Source organism: Diabrotica undecimpunctata, chromosome 2 (assembly GCF_040954645.1).
Source record: "Diabrotica undecimpunctata isolate CICGRU chromosome 2, icDiaUnde3, whole genome shotgun sequence".
Lineage (NCBI taxonomy): Eukaryota > Metazoa > Arthropoda > Insecta > Coleoptera > Chrysomelidae > Diabrotica > Diabrotica undecimpunctata.
The window spans coordinates 68309023-68323620 of NC_092804.1; the positions used below are offsets into that span (position 1 = coordinate 68309023).

Genomic DNA, 14598 nt, shown 5'->3' on the forward strand with positions numbered 1-14598 from the left:
ACAAGAAAGCCTACGTCGCCAACAACCTTATCGTTTTCTCCAATGGAATGAAGCAGATACCTGGATTTTAAAACTAATTGGTTTTCTCCTTTTCTTCGTATTTCACAAAGTCTCAATACATCCCATAATTTATTTGATTCATATAACTATCTATCCACAAATGGCTTAATTATTGAAGATGACGTTTCAATAAACATTAGCGTTAGTTTTTAACTGCATACGGTCGTTTACCTTTAGCTCCTGGACCAGTTGAATTTTGTAGGGTTCAGGCCAAAGAAACTACATAAAATTCACCAAGTTGTGGTTTATGAAAGGCCAAGTTCTTGTGAGCGACATGAAATCAATTGCCTCTGATTCTTCTGCACACCAAATATCAAAGTTCGGAAGTCCCCTATTGGAAGATCCGATATATCGAGATATACCCTCAGTATCAGCTTTTGGTTTTCCAGTACGTATCCACTCTCTGTAAGAGATGATTATATTCTGTTACCGTAGAGAATCTTGTGCTCAATACGCATTTTGTCCCTGATGTATCGCACTTGCCACTAACAATCATCCTTAATGTGCCTATCGAGCAGTTATTCTAGAGTATTCAGTATAAAGACCATTATTAGACTTATCTGTCTCTGAAACTTAACTTTTTCCTTTTAATTTTGCCATTCTTTAGAGCTTCCATGCTCTTGGTCTGTACCCCTGTCCTAAGATAGACTGGATCAATTGGATAAATAAATGAGATACTTCATCTGGCACATACCACTTTTGAACAGCTCTAGTCACTTAAGTGGTGGCTACTATTATTTTAACTAATTTACAAATAGATTACGATCACGGCGTATAAACTTTGAATAGAATGTAGCATTAAAAAGACTACAAAAACAAAAATTGCAAAATTACTGGGCATAAACAACATATTTATTTTGATTGAAATGTCAGATGTTGGTAGTTCAGATTTCTTTCCTAAGTGGCGTAGTTATCTTACTGGACAAACAGTGTGACTTGTCATCCTAGCCTTTTATATAGATATATAAGTCAATGTTTACAAATCAGAAATTGAGTATGGTTATCAGATTGAGGTTCGTCGAATGTTATGTATGGTCAGATATCATCATCATCCAGCCCCATTTTCACATCCATTGTTGGATATAGGCCTCCTCCAAACGTCTCCAGTTCTCTCTATCTCTAGCTGCTGCAATCCAGTTTGTTTCTATTCTCCTTAGGTCGTCGGTCCATCGGGTGGGTGGTTTGCCTCGACTTCGCTTGTCGGCTCTTGATCTCCACTCCAATAATCTCTTTGTCCATCTTCCGTCTTCCATTCTAGCAACATGTCCAGCCCACCTCCACTTTTGTTTATTGATTCGCAGTATAATATCGTCTACGCCAGTTCGTTGGCGTATCTCCTCATTTCTCACGCGATCTTTCAAGGTCAGGCCCAGCATTGATCTCTCCATTCGCCTTTGTGTTACCCTCAGTTTTTCGGCAGTAGCTTTCGTTAAAGTTAGGGTCTCTGCTCCGTAGGTCAAGATAGTCAGATATACACATTGCAAAAGATAGGGAAGCGTTTAAAGAAGTGATCGTCAACCTTTGTAAGAAGACGGCGCAATAAGAAGAAACCACGGGATATAACTTAAAAAGGTCCGATTATTCACTGCAACACCGCACCGCTATGGGGACTCACGATAAATATGTGTAAGACCGAATACTTATATTTTGGATTAGAGGTTTCAGATTTAAACTTAAGTTTAGAAGAAGGGACTATTAAGAGTTGTAAGACTTTTAAGTATTTAGGGTCATTGATGAGCCGAGATTGTACTTGTATGAAAGATATAGAAATGAAAATAGCACGGGGAAAACAAGCCATGAAAGCACTCCGTGGAACAACACTCTAACCAAAGAAAACAAAAAAAGGGTCTTTCGGAGTATAGTGATGAATGTTATCCTATATTAAGCGGAAGTATGACCAATGAAAACAAAGAAAATATGGAACAGAATGGAAGTAGAATGCTCAATTACAAAAAAGTTGGAAATCAGAGCCCTATAGTGGTACGGGGATGGACAAAGAATGCCAGAGCACAGGTGGCCGAGAAAAGAATATTACACTGGATCCGCCGGGAAAAAGACAGAGAGAAAGACCTGCTACAAGATGGAAAATATACATAGGAAATGGTATGATAGATAGAGACCTCAGAGAAGGTGACTGGGAAAATAGTGTTTTGGATGACGAAAACGGCAAACTCATAATGAAAAAAGATGAAGGAGAAAAAAAAGAAGAAGATCTGATTGGACATACACGACTTTCTCCCATAAATCTTATTGCCATTTTTTTTTAATTTATTAGAAAGTTTGACAATGTGTTCGAACTGGTAACTTTCTAAATAGAAAAGCTTCACATCTGGTTAGGCCGTTTGGACAACAAGACGTATTTTCTCAGGCGATTTGTTTGATTTTGTTAAGTGCAGTATGTGCACTTAACAAATGTGTGTGTGTGTGTGTGTGTGTGTGTGTGTGTGTGTGTGTGTGTGTGTGTGAGTGTGTGCGAGAGAAATAGAGAGAGGGGGAGAGACAGAAGAGAAAAAGAGAAGAGAGACAGAAGAGAAAAAGAGAAGAGCGACCAAGCGAGAAGAGATGTTATTGAAAATGTGTACTAGTAACTTATGCGCATGACGAGTTCAAAATTAGATTAGGTTAGACTTATAGTAATTAAACTATAATTATATAAGGTCCCGATTTTAAGTGCAATAACAGTTCATTATTAATTTATTATTTCGTAAGCAAACAAAAAAACATACGCTATTAAAACCAGAAAGTGATAGCTATCAGAAGAACTGTTAAAAACAAAGGTGGGAATGAATTATGTGAACAAGTCTAAAATTTCAAAAATTTATTTATTGCATAGTGCCTGAATGAATAACAATTGCGAGTAATTATCTGTTAACAGTTTATAACATTTGTTAATTTTCAAAAATGAATTTTCATACAGAGATATTTTCATTTCAGATACATCTATCTATCTATATAAGGATTTTTACAGCTGTCGCCGCCTTCCTTCTTTTAGCCAACGTCTCCAGTCCTTTCTGTTCTGCCATTCTCCATCTCTAAGGTCTCGTCTTTCCATGGCCTCGTCCACTTCATCCCTCCATGATCTTCGGGGTCTACCTCTTTTCCTCCTTCCTATTGGGCTCCAATCCGAAATCTTTGCTATCCACCTTGTATGATCTGTTCTTCTCACATGTCCATACCAAATTAAACGTTTTTCTTCGATGTAGCTGAGTATGTCTTGTTCTACTGCCATTCTTCGTTTTATGTCCTCATTTCTGATGCGATCCATTTTTGTCACTCTGCAGCTTCTTCTCATGAACTCCATTTCAGTTGCTGTGATTTTGGACCTGTTTCGTTTATTTATTACCCAATTCGCTGCTCCATAGGTCATTATAGTGCGTACCAAGGTGTTATAAATTCTCTTCTTTGTATTTCTGGTAATCTGTCTATCCCACAGTACCCCGTTCATTTGTTTAATACATGTTCTTGTCTGTGCTAATCTGCTGGTTATCTCTTGCTCGGTGGTTCCATTTTTTGAGAGTATGAATCCTAAATATTTGAATTTGTCAGTGCCGTTAATTTCCCTATTATCGTCCATTTCCAAGTTTTTCACTGGTTCTTGCTCTGTTGTTAAATATTCGGTCTTTTCTAGATTTATTTCCAGTCCATTTTTTGTGTATTCCTTTTCTAATTTTCGGAGCATATAGCACAGATCTTCTTCATCTTGAGCCGTTACCACTTGGTCATCTGCAAAGCTTAATGTGTACAAGAAGTTGTCCCGGATTGGTATTCCCATCCCCTCACATTTCCTTTTTCATGGTTTTAATATTTGTTCGAGGAATATCTTGAACAGTGTCGAAGATGTAGAGCATCCCTGCAATAAGCCTTTTGTGGTCTTAAATTCGTTGGAGTATTTATTGCCGGTTTTAACTCTTACCTTGTTGTTGTTGTAAAGGTTTTTTACGGCTTCTATTAACCTCCGAGTTATTCCGATTTCCTTCATCGTGTTCCATAGGTGTTTTCTGGGGACCGTGTCATATGCCTTTTTTAAATCTATGAATGCCATGTGTACTGGTCTATGTTTTGCCATTTTTTTTTCAATTAATTGTTGTAGTGTATATATGTGGTCTATGCAAGATCTTCCTGCCGTGAACCCCGCCTGATCTTCTCCGATTTTATTTGAGATAGATTTTTCCAGTTTTTCTTTCAGTATTTTTCCATATAATCAGATACATCAAAAATTTTAAATATTTGATTTCGAGTGAAAAAGAGTGAATGTTTTATGCAGTGAATTTATTCGATTATCTAAATGTAAAATTTTTATTTCTCTTTTTTTTACTTACCTTATATAAAATTCTACTACATACGAAGCTGCATCAATAATTTCTTTAACTTTCTTATCCTTTATTTGCAATTCTACATCTGCCTGTTTCATTTTAATTTGAACGTTATCAATCTCTGATACCATTTTTGAAACACTGGAAATAGGCGGCGAGCTTTCATTATTCGTTAAGGATTGAACATATTGCGAAATATTTTGTCTTATATCTCCTACTTCGGGTACTTCACAAGGACTTTCTCTTCCCCCTAAAGAAGGTAAATATGATTATTAGACAGATTAACAAATATGTGGAAAATTATTAACTAGAATTTTGTAGAAATGTATGTTTTGAAAAAACAGGCGTAATCAATTATACTATGTATATATTTTTTATCAATTATATTTTAAATCATAAATTGGACATTTTTCTTTATTGTATCTGTATCTATTGCACTGCAGTATGAAGGAACGAGGGAGCTAAGCGGGCCGTTCCCTTTACCATAGATAAATTAGTCGAGGCATTAGATCTAGGACGCGCGGAACCAGTTTGGCTTTTGGAGAATATGAATGCATTGCTTGAAGCACAGACATTTCCTGAAGCTTGGAGGACATCAAGGTTGGTACTGCTTCCCAAAACTGGGGAGAAATATCGCCCCATATGCCTCCTCCCAACCCGGCAGAAGTGTTGGTCAGATAGCGAGGTAGAGTACGTTACCAATGGAAACGAAAGTAAAAGTGAAATTAAAGAGTCTGTGGAGAACCAGTAATGTAAAGATGAGATGAATATAAAGCCATGGCTTGCCGAACTGAATGTTGGCACTTATGTACTGGTAAAGATTATGTCAGGGAAACAAAAATGTACAAATTAAGTGTATGCCGGAAGGATCCAAGAAAAATTACCTTGTAAAGAATAAGAAATCGTTGGAATTAAATCGCTAAATGAAATCCATAAATATTTTAAGATTGTGGAAACCGATTTTTATTGTTCCTTTCAGAACATAATAGAAATTTTGAAAACCTAATCAGTTGAAAAATATGAAACAGTAACTAAATGCATATTTCCTGACAATGTCGATGTTAATGAAAAATAAGATTTATTTTGTTTCTCTTGTATATTTGTTTTTACCTAACTAAAGTTCTATGTCTGTTCTATGTTCTATCTCTTTATCTATTGGTGAATTTTTCGTATCTTTAGGACAACACATTTAAAAGTTATACGAAAAAAGAAACAAAGTTACCCCATTCTACGGCAAGACGAAAAATTTAACAAAGTCATCCCATTCTACGGTAAGTAAAGTTTAATTTTTCTCATTAAAATTGCTTCTCTTCTCAGGACCTCCCGATTTCATTACATGACAAATATCTGTGAAACTGTGAATAGCGATTTCATCATTTGAAGAATCTTTAAACTTCCCAAACAAAGCTTCAAAACTTAGTAAGTGACTCGTTAGATAATTTCAATATATATATAATGATTTTATATATTTTGTTTCATATTTTAAATTTTATCTAGGTTTATCAAAACTTTATTGCCGGCTCTCATATAATAAATTCAACAGTTTTATTTTGATATATTAACAAAAGTATCTTTACCAAAACTTACCTTGGTGTTCTAAATCATCGCCCCACTGTCTTATACTATCTAACGAAGAGCTAGTGCTTAAAATGTGCGCAGGTGAAGTGCTAGAATATACTAAATTTTTCTCGTTTAAGTCGTCTTGAATGTTCCTCACTATTAATTCTATATAATCTTTGGAATCCGAATTTCGTTTAGCATAAGAAAATGTCATGTCAAGATCAAGAGATTCCAAATATTTCTTGAAGGCTATTAGCTGAAAACCTAGACTGTCTCCAAAATGGCCATCTAGCATGGCTATTTTTGCTGCAGCCTAAAAATTACAATATACGAATAAACATTTAGTAACATTTAGAAAAATTCAGTGCTTATCTGCTTGCACACAAAATAATTCACAAAATGGCAATGTAAAAATTTAGAGGTTGTAAAGATGGACATATTTTTTTTGTGAAATCTTAAAAAATCCAAAGTTATATAAACAAGATTAGAATCGTTAGTAGATATATTAATAATATTGTAACAAATATACAGTTTTCAGAAGTCACGATTTACCACTTGGTACCAAAATCTCTATCATCAGATGCTATGTATTTTCCACGTTATTCTATGGAGTAGAGGCCTGGAGACTCTGGAGAAAGAAATAAACAGAGATATGGCTTCTTGCAACTCATTGTTCAGGGTAAGGTATTTCGAAAGAGAGGACCATGAAGAAGAAGAATATCTTGGCTTCAAAATCTGAGAACGTGGTTCAATATGTCTACAACCAGATTATTACAAGTAGCTGCAAGCAAAGTTAGGATAGCCATGCTGATTGCCAACATCCGGAACGGATAGGCACCCTAAGAAGAAGATATACGAGTAATCGCAAATTCCGAAGGAAAAAAATAGGCACCCTAAGAAGAAGAAATACGAGTTATCGCAGATTCCGAAGGAAAAAAAGTAAGAGTAAAATGGACTAACTAATAATGTACAATAAAAAATATAGCAGTTATGCGTATATAGCATGCATATAAAATTATTTAGTAAAAAGATCATTTACAGATTTAAATTTTCTATCCATGCATAGTATGGACACGTGATTTATAACACTTATTTGATTGGTTTGAATAGTTAATAATGCATATGATCAATAGTTCAAAATGCAATGTTAAAACGTGTCGAAAAGCCGAACGTTAATGTTATCTGAATTTCTTTCATTTTACTAAATATACATAACCCTCAGTATATATTTTTTCTTATTTTGAAAGTATTTCTTAGGAAATTATTTTATGCCGCTAATACTTTCCAACAAAAGAACCGTTAAATTGTTATTTTTCCAAATACCCTCTAACTTTTATACAATCCAGTTCCGTTTTGTTTGCAAATATCCCTTTAAAGGTTTTAGCGTTGTACCACAAAGATCCCACTAGGTCAAGTATTGTACCGATTAATTTGACTACCTTGAAACGCTAGCTAACAGTACTTTATCTTTTTAATTATTTTTCTATAAAAAGCTTAACCTTTTCGATTCTTTTTATTTTACGTTTTGCATCAAGATGTGAATAACGATTCTACGTATGTTTCAGACCCCTTTTAGGATAAGATCCTTATTTTTGTTCCATTTATCCTTATACTTATTCTTTCTTTTGTATATTTTATTTTAGTATTTTCTCATCTAATTAGGGTCCTAGTACGAAGGCTCTTCGCTTCTAAGTTCGTCCTAGTTAGAGATGATCTCCTGCCATCCTAGTTTCATTCCTAATTAGAAACGATCTTTCTAGTTTGGGACGGTATTCCTAATAAGGAGCGAAGTTTATCTCAATTCCGCCGAGACTTTTAATTCTAATTTAAATTGAAATTCTTAACTTCTTATCCTCGGTTACAGACGAAATTGTAATTCGATTGAACGATTGCAAAACCTATTGTGAGCATTTTTCTCATATTTTAAGGAAGTCAGGTCAAGTGATATGTTTCTTTCATTTTAAGAAAATCCATGTTTATTTATTCAATAGATTTATATTAATTTTATGGATTATATTTAAAATGTAGACTGTAATTGACTGTAATAGTATAACAATATAAACGTTAAGAAGACAAAGCTTATGATAATTAGCAAGAAAAGAATAACACAAGGTCAACTCTACGTCAACCAATCAATGTAGAAAGAGTGACGCACTACAACTACCTCGGCACCTTAATAAATGAAGAATGGTCCAACAACCAGGAGACCAACAACCACCTTCAATCGGATGGGGGCCTTCTTCAAGAGTCACAACCCCTCTTTTGATACAAAAGTAAGAATGCTGCGATGCTGCTATGCTACGTCTTCTCTGAGGCTTGAACGAAGATATGTGCAGAAAACTGAAAGCATTTGAGATGTGGCTATATCAGAGAATGCTTAAGATCCCGTAGACTGACCGAGTCACAAATGAGGAGGTCCTCAGAAGAATGAATAAGAACCGAGAGGTACTGACCACAATCAAATCTCGAAAGTTACAGTTCTTCGGACATATTATGCGAAATGAATCCAGATATGCTCTCCTTCAAGCCATCCTACAAGGAAAAATATTTGGAAAACGAGGTCCAGGAAGAAGAACATCTTGGTTAAAGAACCTCAGAATCTGGTTCAATACAACATCTGTGCAGCTTTTCCGCGCTGCAGCAGATAAGATAAAGATTGCCATGATGATCTCCAACATTTGTAACGGATAGACACATCAAGAAGAAGATATTTAAAATCATATTTTAATATTAAATATTAATATGACATATTATTATTACATTATTTTTTACATATGCTATTTAAGTGATATTTTTTAAGCAATCCCTATTTTAATTATGTTTAAATCGAATTAGATTAACTAAAGAGTAAATTTTGTGTTCTTTGTATGAATTTTAAAAATCCCTCATTTAATTGCATGTTTTTTTATTTTCAACACAGTTAAACCACTGCAAAGATAACTTAGGTTATTTAATAACCATTTTCATGTTTTTTATGATATTTTAAATATATTTTGATATAGGTAGCGAATTTTACCAATTTTTATGATATTTGCACTTTTCTGATTGTCTTATAAATATCTTATTTTTATTTTTTGGGATTTAAATAGTTAAAAACAGTGGCGCCCTTTTTTTTGAAGAGTTGTTCTCACCCCCTTTCTTTTTTTTTGGCGTTTTGTGTCAATCTTTTTTGTGTTTCTCACCTCTATAAACGACCCCACCCATAATCTACCAGGACTGAGCAACGGTGCCTTCGAGCATATAGTGCACGAGTGTTCTAAGTTTGGTTCTTAATAGTTTAGTTTACTATATATGGTACAATGTATATAATTTAAATTTTTTTAACCCTATCCATAATTTTAATATAACCAAAAAGCTATACCTGATAATTATGAACTTCAAGACATTTAGACAGCACATTATCAGTGTCGTAGAAACCATGGTAAGTCTCCAAAACGTAGTGAAGAGTTTTATATCCAATTTTTAGGTTAGGTGACTCATATATACTGTCAAGGGAAGACGCATGGTTTTGTTCAGTAGGTACTTCGTTGTTTTCAATATTGCGTATCGCATATGGAGCGAAATTTTTAGAAAACAGTAGTTTATGATCGCTAGGATTATACGTTATCGCCAAAGTTGGAAGACCAGGAACTTCTATGGGTAAGCAGTCAGTACTACTTTGGCCCTGGTTGGGAAATTTTATAATCCTTTTGGTGTTTTTGAAAAATATAACCCTGCTTTCTAGTTTTCGGTTATCATCGTCCATGGGTTTGCCCAAAATAGTCTACAATGTGAAACAAAAGCATAATTAAAATTTAATAACTAGATATGTGGGTTTCAATTAATGTTACAATATTTCATTCATAATGAAATATATAATACATACAACCTTTATGAGAGTAATAGTTTATTTAAAGAGAAATTTAAATAAGGAATAATGTAGTGAGGAGTAATATAAGAGTCACTCCGTTATTTTTTTTTTAAATAAGTTTGTGACTTTTAAAACACTATCATTAAAATTTATTAAATTGATAATAATCTTTTAATTATTATCAATTATTATTATATATTATATATAATTATTTAAAAAATACTTGAAAGATTATTATCACAAGCCACGTAATCTTGTAGGACCAATCGAATCACAGTAAGCTTCGAGTCAGCCTACCAACGATATTTTCTTTTCTTACACTTACATAATCATAGCGATACTCACACCTATGTCAAATATTCACGTTTTGAATTCCGTAAATTGTTTACTTTCAACTTATTAAATTTTGATATAAGGTTGAATGCTCGAATAAATGAACTTTGATCAAATAAAAGGCAGATATCGAGCACAGTTTTATTAATTTAATCTTGCCCAAGTACTTTCGCTCCCTAGAGCATCTTCAGGGGCATTTCGTCAATTGCGGCCTATCCAACAAGAATAAAATCCAAATGCAAATCCGCGTAGTGTAGTGTGATGTTTAATTTTATGTTTATAACATTTTATTCTTGGGTATACTTGGGTATATATTTTAAACTATGGACAATTGTGCTCATGGTGGGATGTTGACCGAGGTGCACAAAAAAGCGTTAGGCAACGCATTGACTTTTCTTGAGTATTATGATGCTGGAGTTGACGAATGTTTAACTCAGTCAGCAAAACAAAACAACAATCTATGGAATGGAGACGCTTAACATCACCCAAGAGAGCGAAGTTTAAGCAGATAATTCTAGTAGGAAAAATAATGTATACCGTATAATGAGACAGAAAGGGAGTATTGATTGTAGATTTTTTCCTCGTAGTGACAATAAATTCCGAAAAACATTGTGAGACATAAAAAAACCAATGCAGTTCAAAACAAGTATCACGCTCATCTACATGCGGCCAAATCGCATCTCATCGATCGCATCGCATCAATTGACTAGACAAAACTGGCATAAAGTGACCAACACGTGTTTCTGCATCTAAAGAAGCATATCCGAGATCAGAGCCAAGATAACGACGAACTATCAAATAAGGAGGGAAACTTATGTGACTTAGTGATTGAAATAAGTGCCTTAATATTGGTAGCAATTGTGTAGTACATAAAAGTGTGTGTAGTAAAAGTTTTTGGTTTTTTTATACAAAACGGTACTTATTTAAAAAACATAATTCTTATTATGAAATCTACCAACTAAAAAGGAACACCAATGACTTATACTGATTCTCTAATATTATTTATTACTGACTGCAACAATTGCCTAACGTGAATTACTGATTATGTAATACCAAATATCTCAATTGTGACGTACCTGTGCCATTGATGGACTTCCCCAAGCTAACAGTTTTCCGGCGTGATCTATTGCCATAGTATATTCTAAGCCACATGAAACATGAACGAATCTCTGAGCAAAGAGACTGCTCACACCATCTTGCTGTTTTAATTTAGGAACACATAATTCTTCTTCTCTGTTTTTGCCCCACAAAATCTATAACGATATAAAAATAAAAGTTAAAACTGTTAAAAAAACCGCTACGTTAGTTACAAGATATAAAGGTCGCAAAAAGACTAAAAAAATTATCTGTACTCGAAGTTTATTCATTATCATATACGTGTTTATTTCATTTACATTTTTCTTTCCCATAAGAATATTTTCACGTACATGAAATGAGAGCAGTACACCGCTGAGAGTTAAATTAAATATTCACCTTTCCGTTATGAAGGACCACCGAATGTCTGTAACCAACTGCAACCTGTTCGATAGGTTTCTTGTTAAAACCAGTATATATGTGCGTGCTAGCTTTCCAGGATTCTGACGGTTTTGAAGATACGCAGTTTTGCTTTTGGTTATTTTTAGACTGAAGTATTCGAACTTCTTGTGGACTCGCTCCCCAAGTATGCACCTCTTGATCTTTAAGTACGGCAATCTAAAAAATATTTCAGTGTAATAAAACTTAATATTTCGTAAAATGAAATATTTTTGAAAATACGCATTTCCTTATCAAAATAATAATCATTCAACATACTAGTCTTTCACAGTTTAAAAATAATACACTTTTGAATATAAAGAAAACAATTGAATAAATCACAATTTAATTAAAAAATTTCGAATCGAAACGTTAAATTTACCCCAAATTACATATCTTTTATGCTCCTTCACCTCTGGTACATCTAGCAATTTTCTGTCTTTGATTATTTTTAAATTTTAATTACATTACATGAGCATCTCATTTTAAATTAAATCAGACATTTGTATTCCCTTTCAGACTAAGTAATACTATAATTCATTCATTCATTAAACAATTTCATTTAATTTAAAAATATTATCACAATCATACATTTAATTGATACACTACCACAACAGGAAATTTTTCTAATAACATTTAAAAAAATTTTAATACTTATTACAAATTATATTAAAACCTTATGACATTGACTATATCTCCATTCTCAATTCTCATTTAATCTTCACCGTTACTACAGTGTCCTAAATCAACCCCCTCCTTTCTCATTTCAAATATTAACAACCTCTTAAAACCAATAATCCCAGATCACACATATTTTCAGTCAATATGGACATTACTTATTTTAAATATACACTGCGCTCCAAAATTAACGCATAACTTTCATTTTATTTCGAATTTAGTTGGGTTGGATTACGTTGTGCTGAACGTTTAAAGGGGTTTTTCAAGTTTATTAAGTGTTTTTTCTTTGAAATGAACCACCAGCAGCAAGAAAATCAAAATTTGTCAGAAAGTGGCTGTTTTAGAATCGTTACTCTTCGCGAAGAAGGATACACTCAAGTAGAACTCGCTGAACGTTTTAACGTCACCCAGTCAACCATTTCAAGAGTGTTAACACGTTTTTCTGTTACTGGAAGTAACTCGAGAAGACCCAGTCAAGGCCGTAGAAGGGTTACAACTCCTAATCAAGACCAGTTTTTGACACATCGTACAGTGAAACAAAGGTTTGTTACCAGTACTTCTCTACAAAATGAATTTTTGGATCGTTATTACTTTAGAATCAGTCAAAATAAGATTAGAAGAAGACTTGCCGCAAACGACCTACACCCTGGAAGGGCACCAATTGGCCCATTATTGACCAGAGACCATATAAGACAAAGATTGCATTTTGTTCGTGAACATGTTGATTGGAATAATGACGATTGGGGAAGAATATTGTTCACCGATGAATCCAGGTACTGTATTTTTTCTGATGACAGGAGAAACCAAGTGTATAGAAGGCCTGGAGAACGCTGCGCACAATGTAACACCGTAGGGACTATGGATTAATTTAGAGGGACTAGAGATTAATTTAGAGGCTCGTATGGAATTAGTTAGAATAGATCGCGGTCGGCTTACATCGCGGAGGTATATAACAGATATTTTAGAAGAGCATGTCGTGCCATTTGCACCATTTATTGGGGATAATTTCATGCTTATGCAAGATAATGTCAAGCCACACACGGCAAGAATTGTGCAGCAGTATCGCCAGGAGGTTGGAATTCCTGCCATGGATTTGCCTGCCAGAAGTCCTGACCTCAACCCAATAGAACAAATCTGGGACATCATAGGCAGACGACTACGACAACTACCTAATGCACCAAACACATTAGATGAACTGTTTTTGCGGTTGGTTGAAATTTGGGATCAAATTGATCAAGAAGAAATCAGAACAATTATTCTCAGTAAGAGAGACCGTTGTCAAGCAGTAATAAATGCCAGAGGAGGCAATACTCGATACTAGTACACGGTACTAGTATTTTCTTCAACTTTAAAAATTTCAATTTCGTCATTAATTTATAATGTTAGTTTGTTTAGATCAGTTGTTTGTTTAGATGTTTAGATTTATGATGTTATATTGTTAATTTCAATACATTTTTTATAAAAAAAGAAAAGTTTTTTATTTAAGATGTTCTAAAACAACCATAAAGCAGAAAAGAGCAAACAAAATTTTTTTCATTACAACTCAAAATAAGAATTTTAAAATTATGCGTTAATTTTGGAGCGCAGTGTATTACTCATTCTTTACAAGTCTATACAACCAAATTTACAAGTCAATACTTTGTTTCATCTACAATAATTATATATTTCCTGTACATTACTCAAATTATCCCAGACATTACTATCAGTTATAAATGTTTAAATACATGTATAACTTCATTCTTCGAGAGTAAATAAGATAAATCTCATGTGTAATAGATTACTAAACTTACACGTCATTCATTTTCCACAATCCTTATTTTATCACTTATTAAATTTTATCTACTTTTTTCATTATTTTAGCTTATAATACAACTGATCATTTTAATTTTATAGTTAATTCAAAAAATCAAAATAAATCTTTTTTCTAATTACATATATTAAACTTAAATTTTAAATACACAAATTGCAATATCATTACTGATCTCATTGTCATTCCATATCATGTATTGAATGTCATTGTCATGTAAGCAGTTAATTCCGATTTCCGGTATCTGAATTCAGTTGGCTTCTGCAGACCAAAACTCATGAGTGCTGTTTCGAGTAGGGACATATTGTTCCCGAACAGTTAAATCCGTAATCATCGACATTATGTCGTTTATTTTAATAATATTAAGTATGTAATATTCAATTCAAACCCACCCTCTGCTTGTTGATGACGTTATATAGCAAGTACTTCAAAGTAAGTAATCTTCAGCACATTTTTTAAATAACAGTTAAAATTTCAACCACGTT

At 33.6% G+C, this 14598-nt stretch overlaps 1 protein-coding gene across 1 annotated transcript in view; it reads right to left on the reverse strand.

Annotated features, from left to right (window-relative positions):
- Positions 1-14598, reverse strand: part of ca (RCC1 and BTB domain containing protein claret) — a 99689-nt gene that overhangs the window by 18885 nt on the left and 66206 nt on the right. The window contains exons 14-18 of the mRNA XM_072523079.1: positions 11590-11808; positions 11193-11369; positions 9295-9696; positions 5961-6246; positions 4380-4623 (exon numbers count right to left, since the gene is read on the reverse strand). Coding sequence (XP_072379180.1) covers positions 4380-4623; positions 5961-6246; positions 9295-9696; positions 11193-11369; positions 11590-11808 — 1328 coding nt within the window. The remainder of the gene's footprint in view (positions 1-4379; positions 4624-5960; positions 6247-9294; positions 9697-11192; positions 11370-11589; positions 11809-14598) is intronic.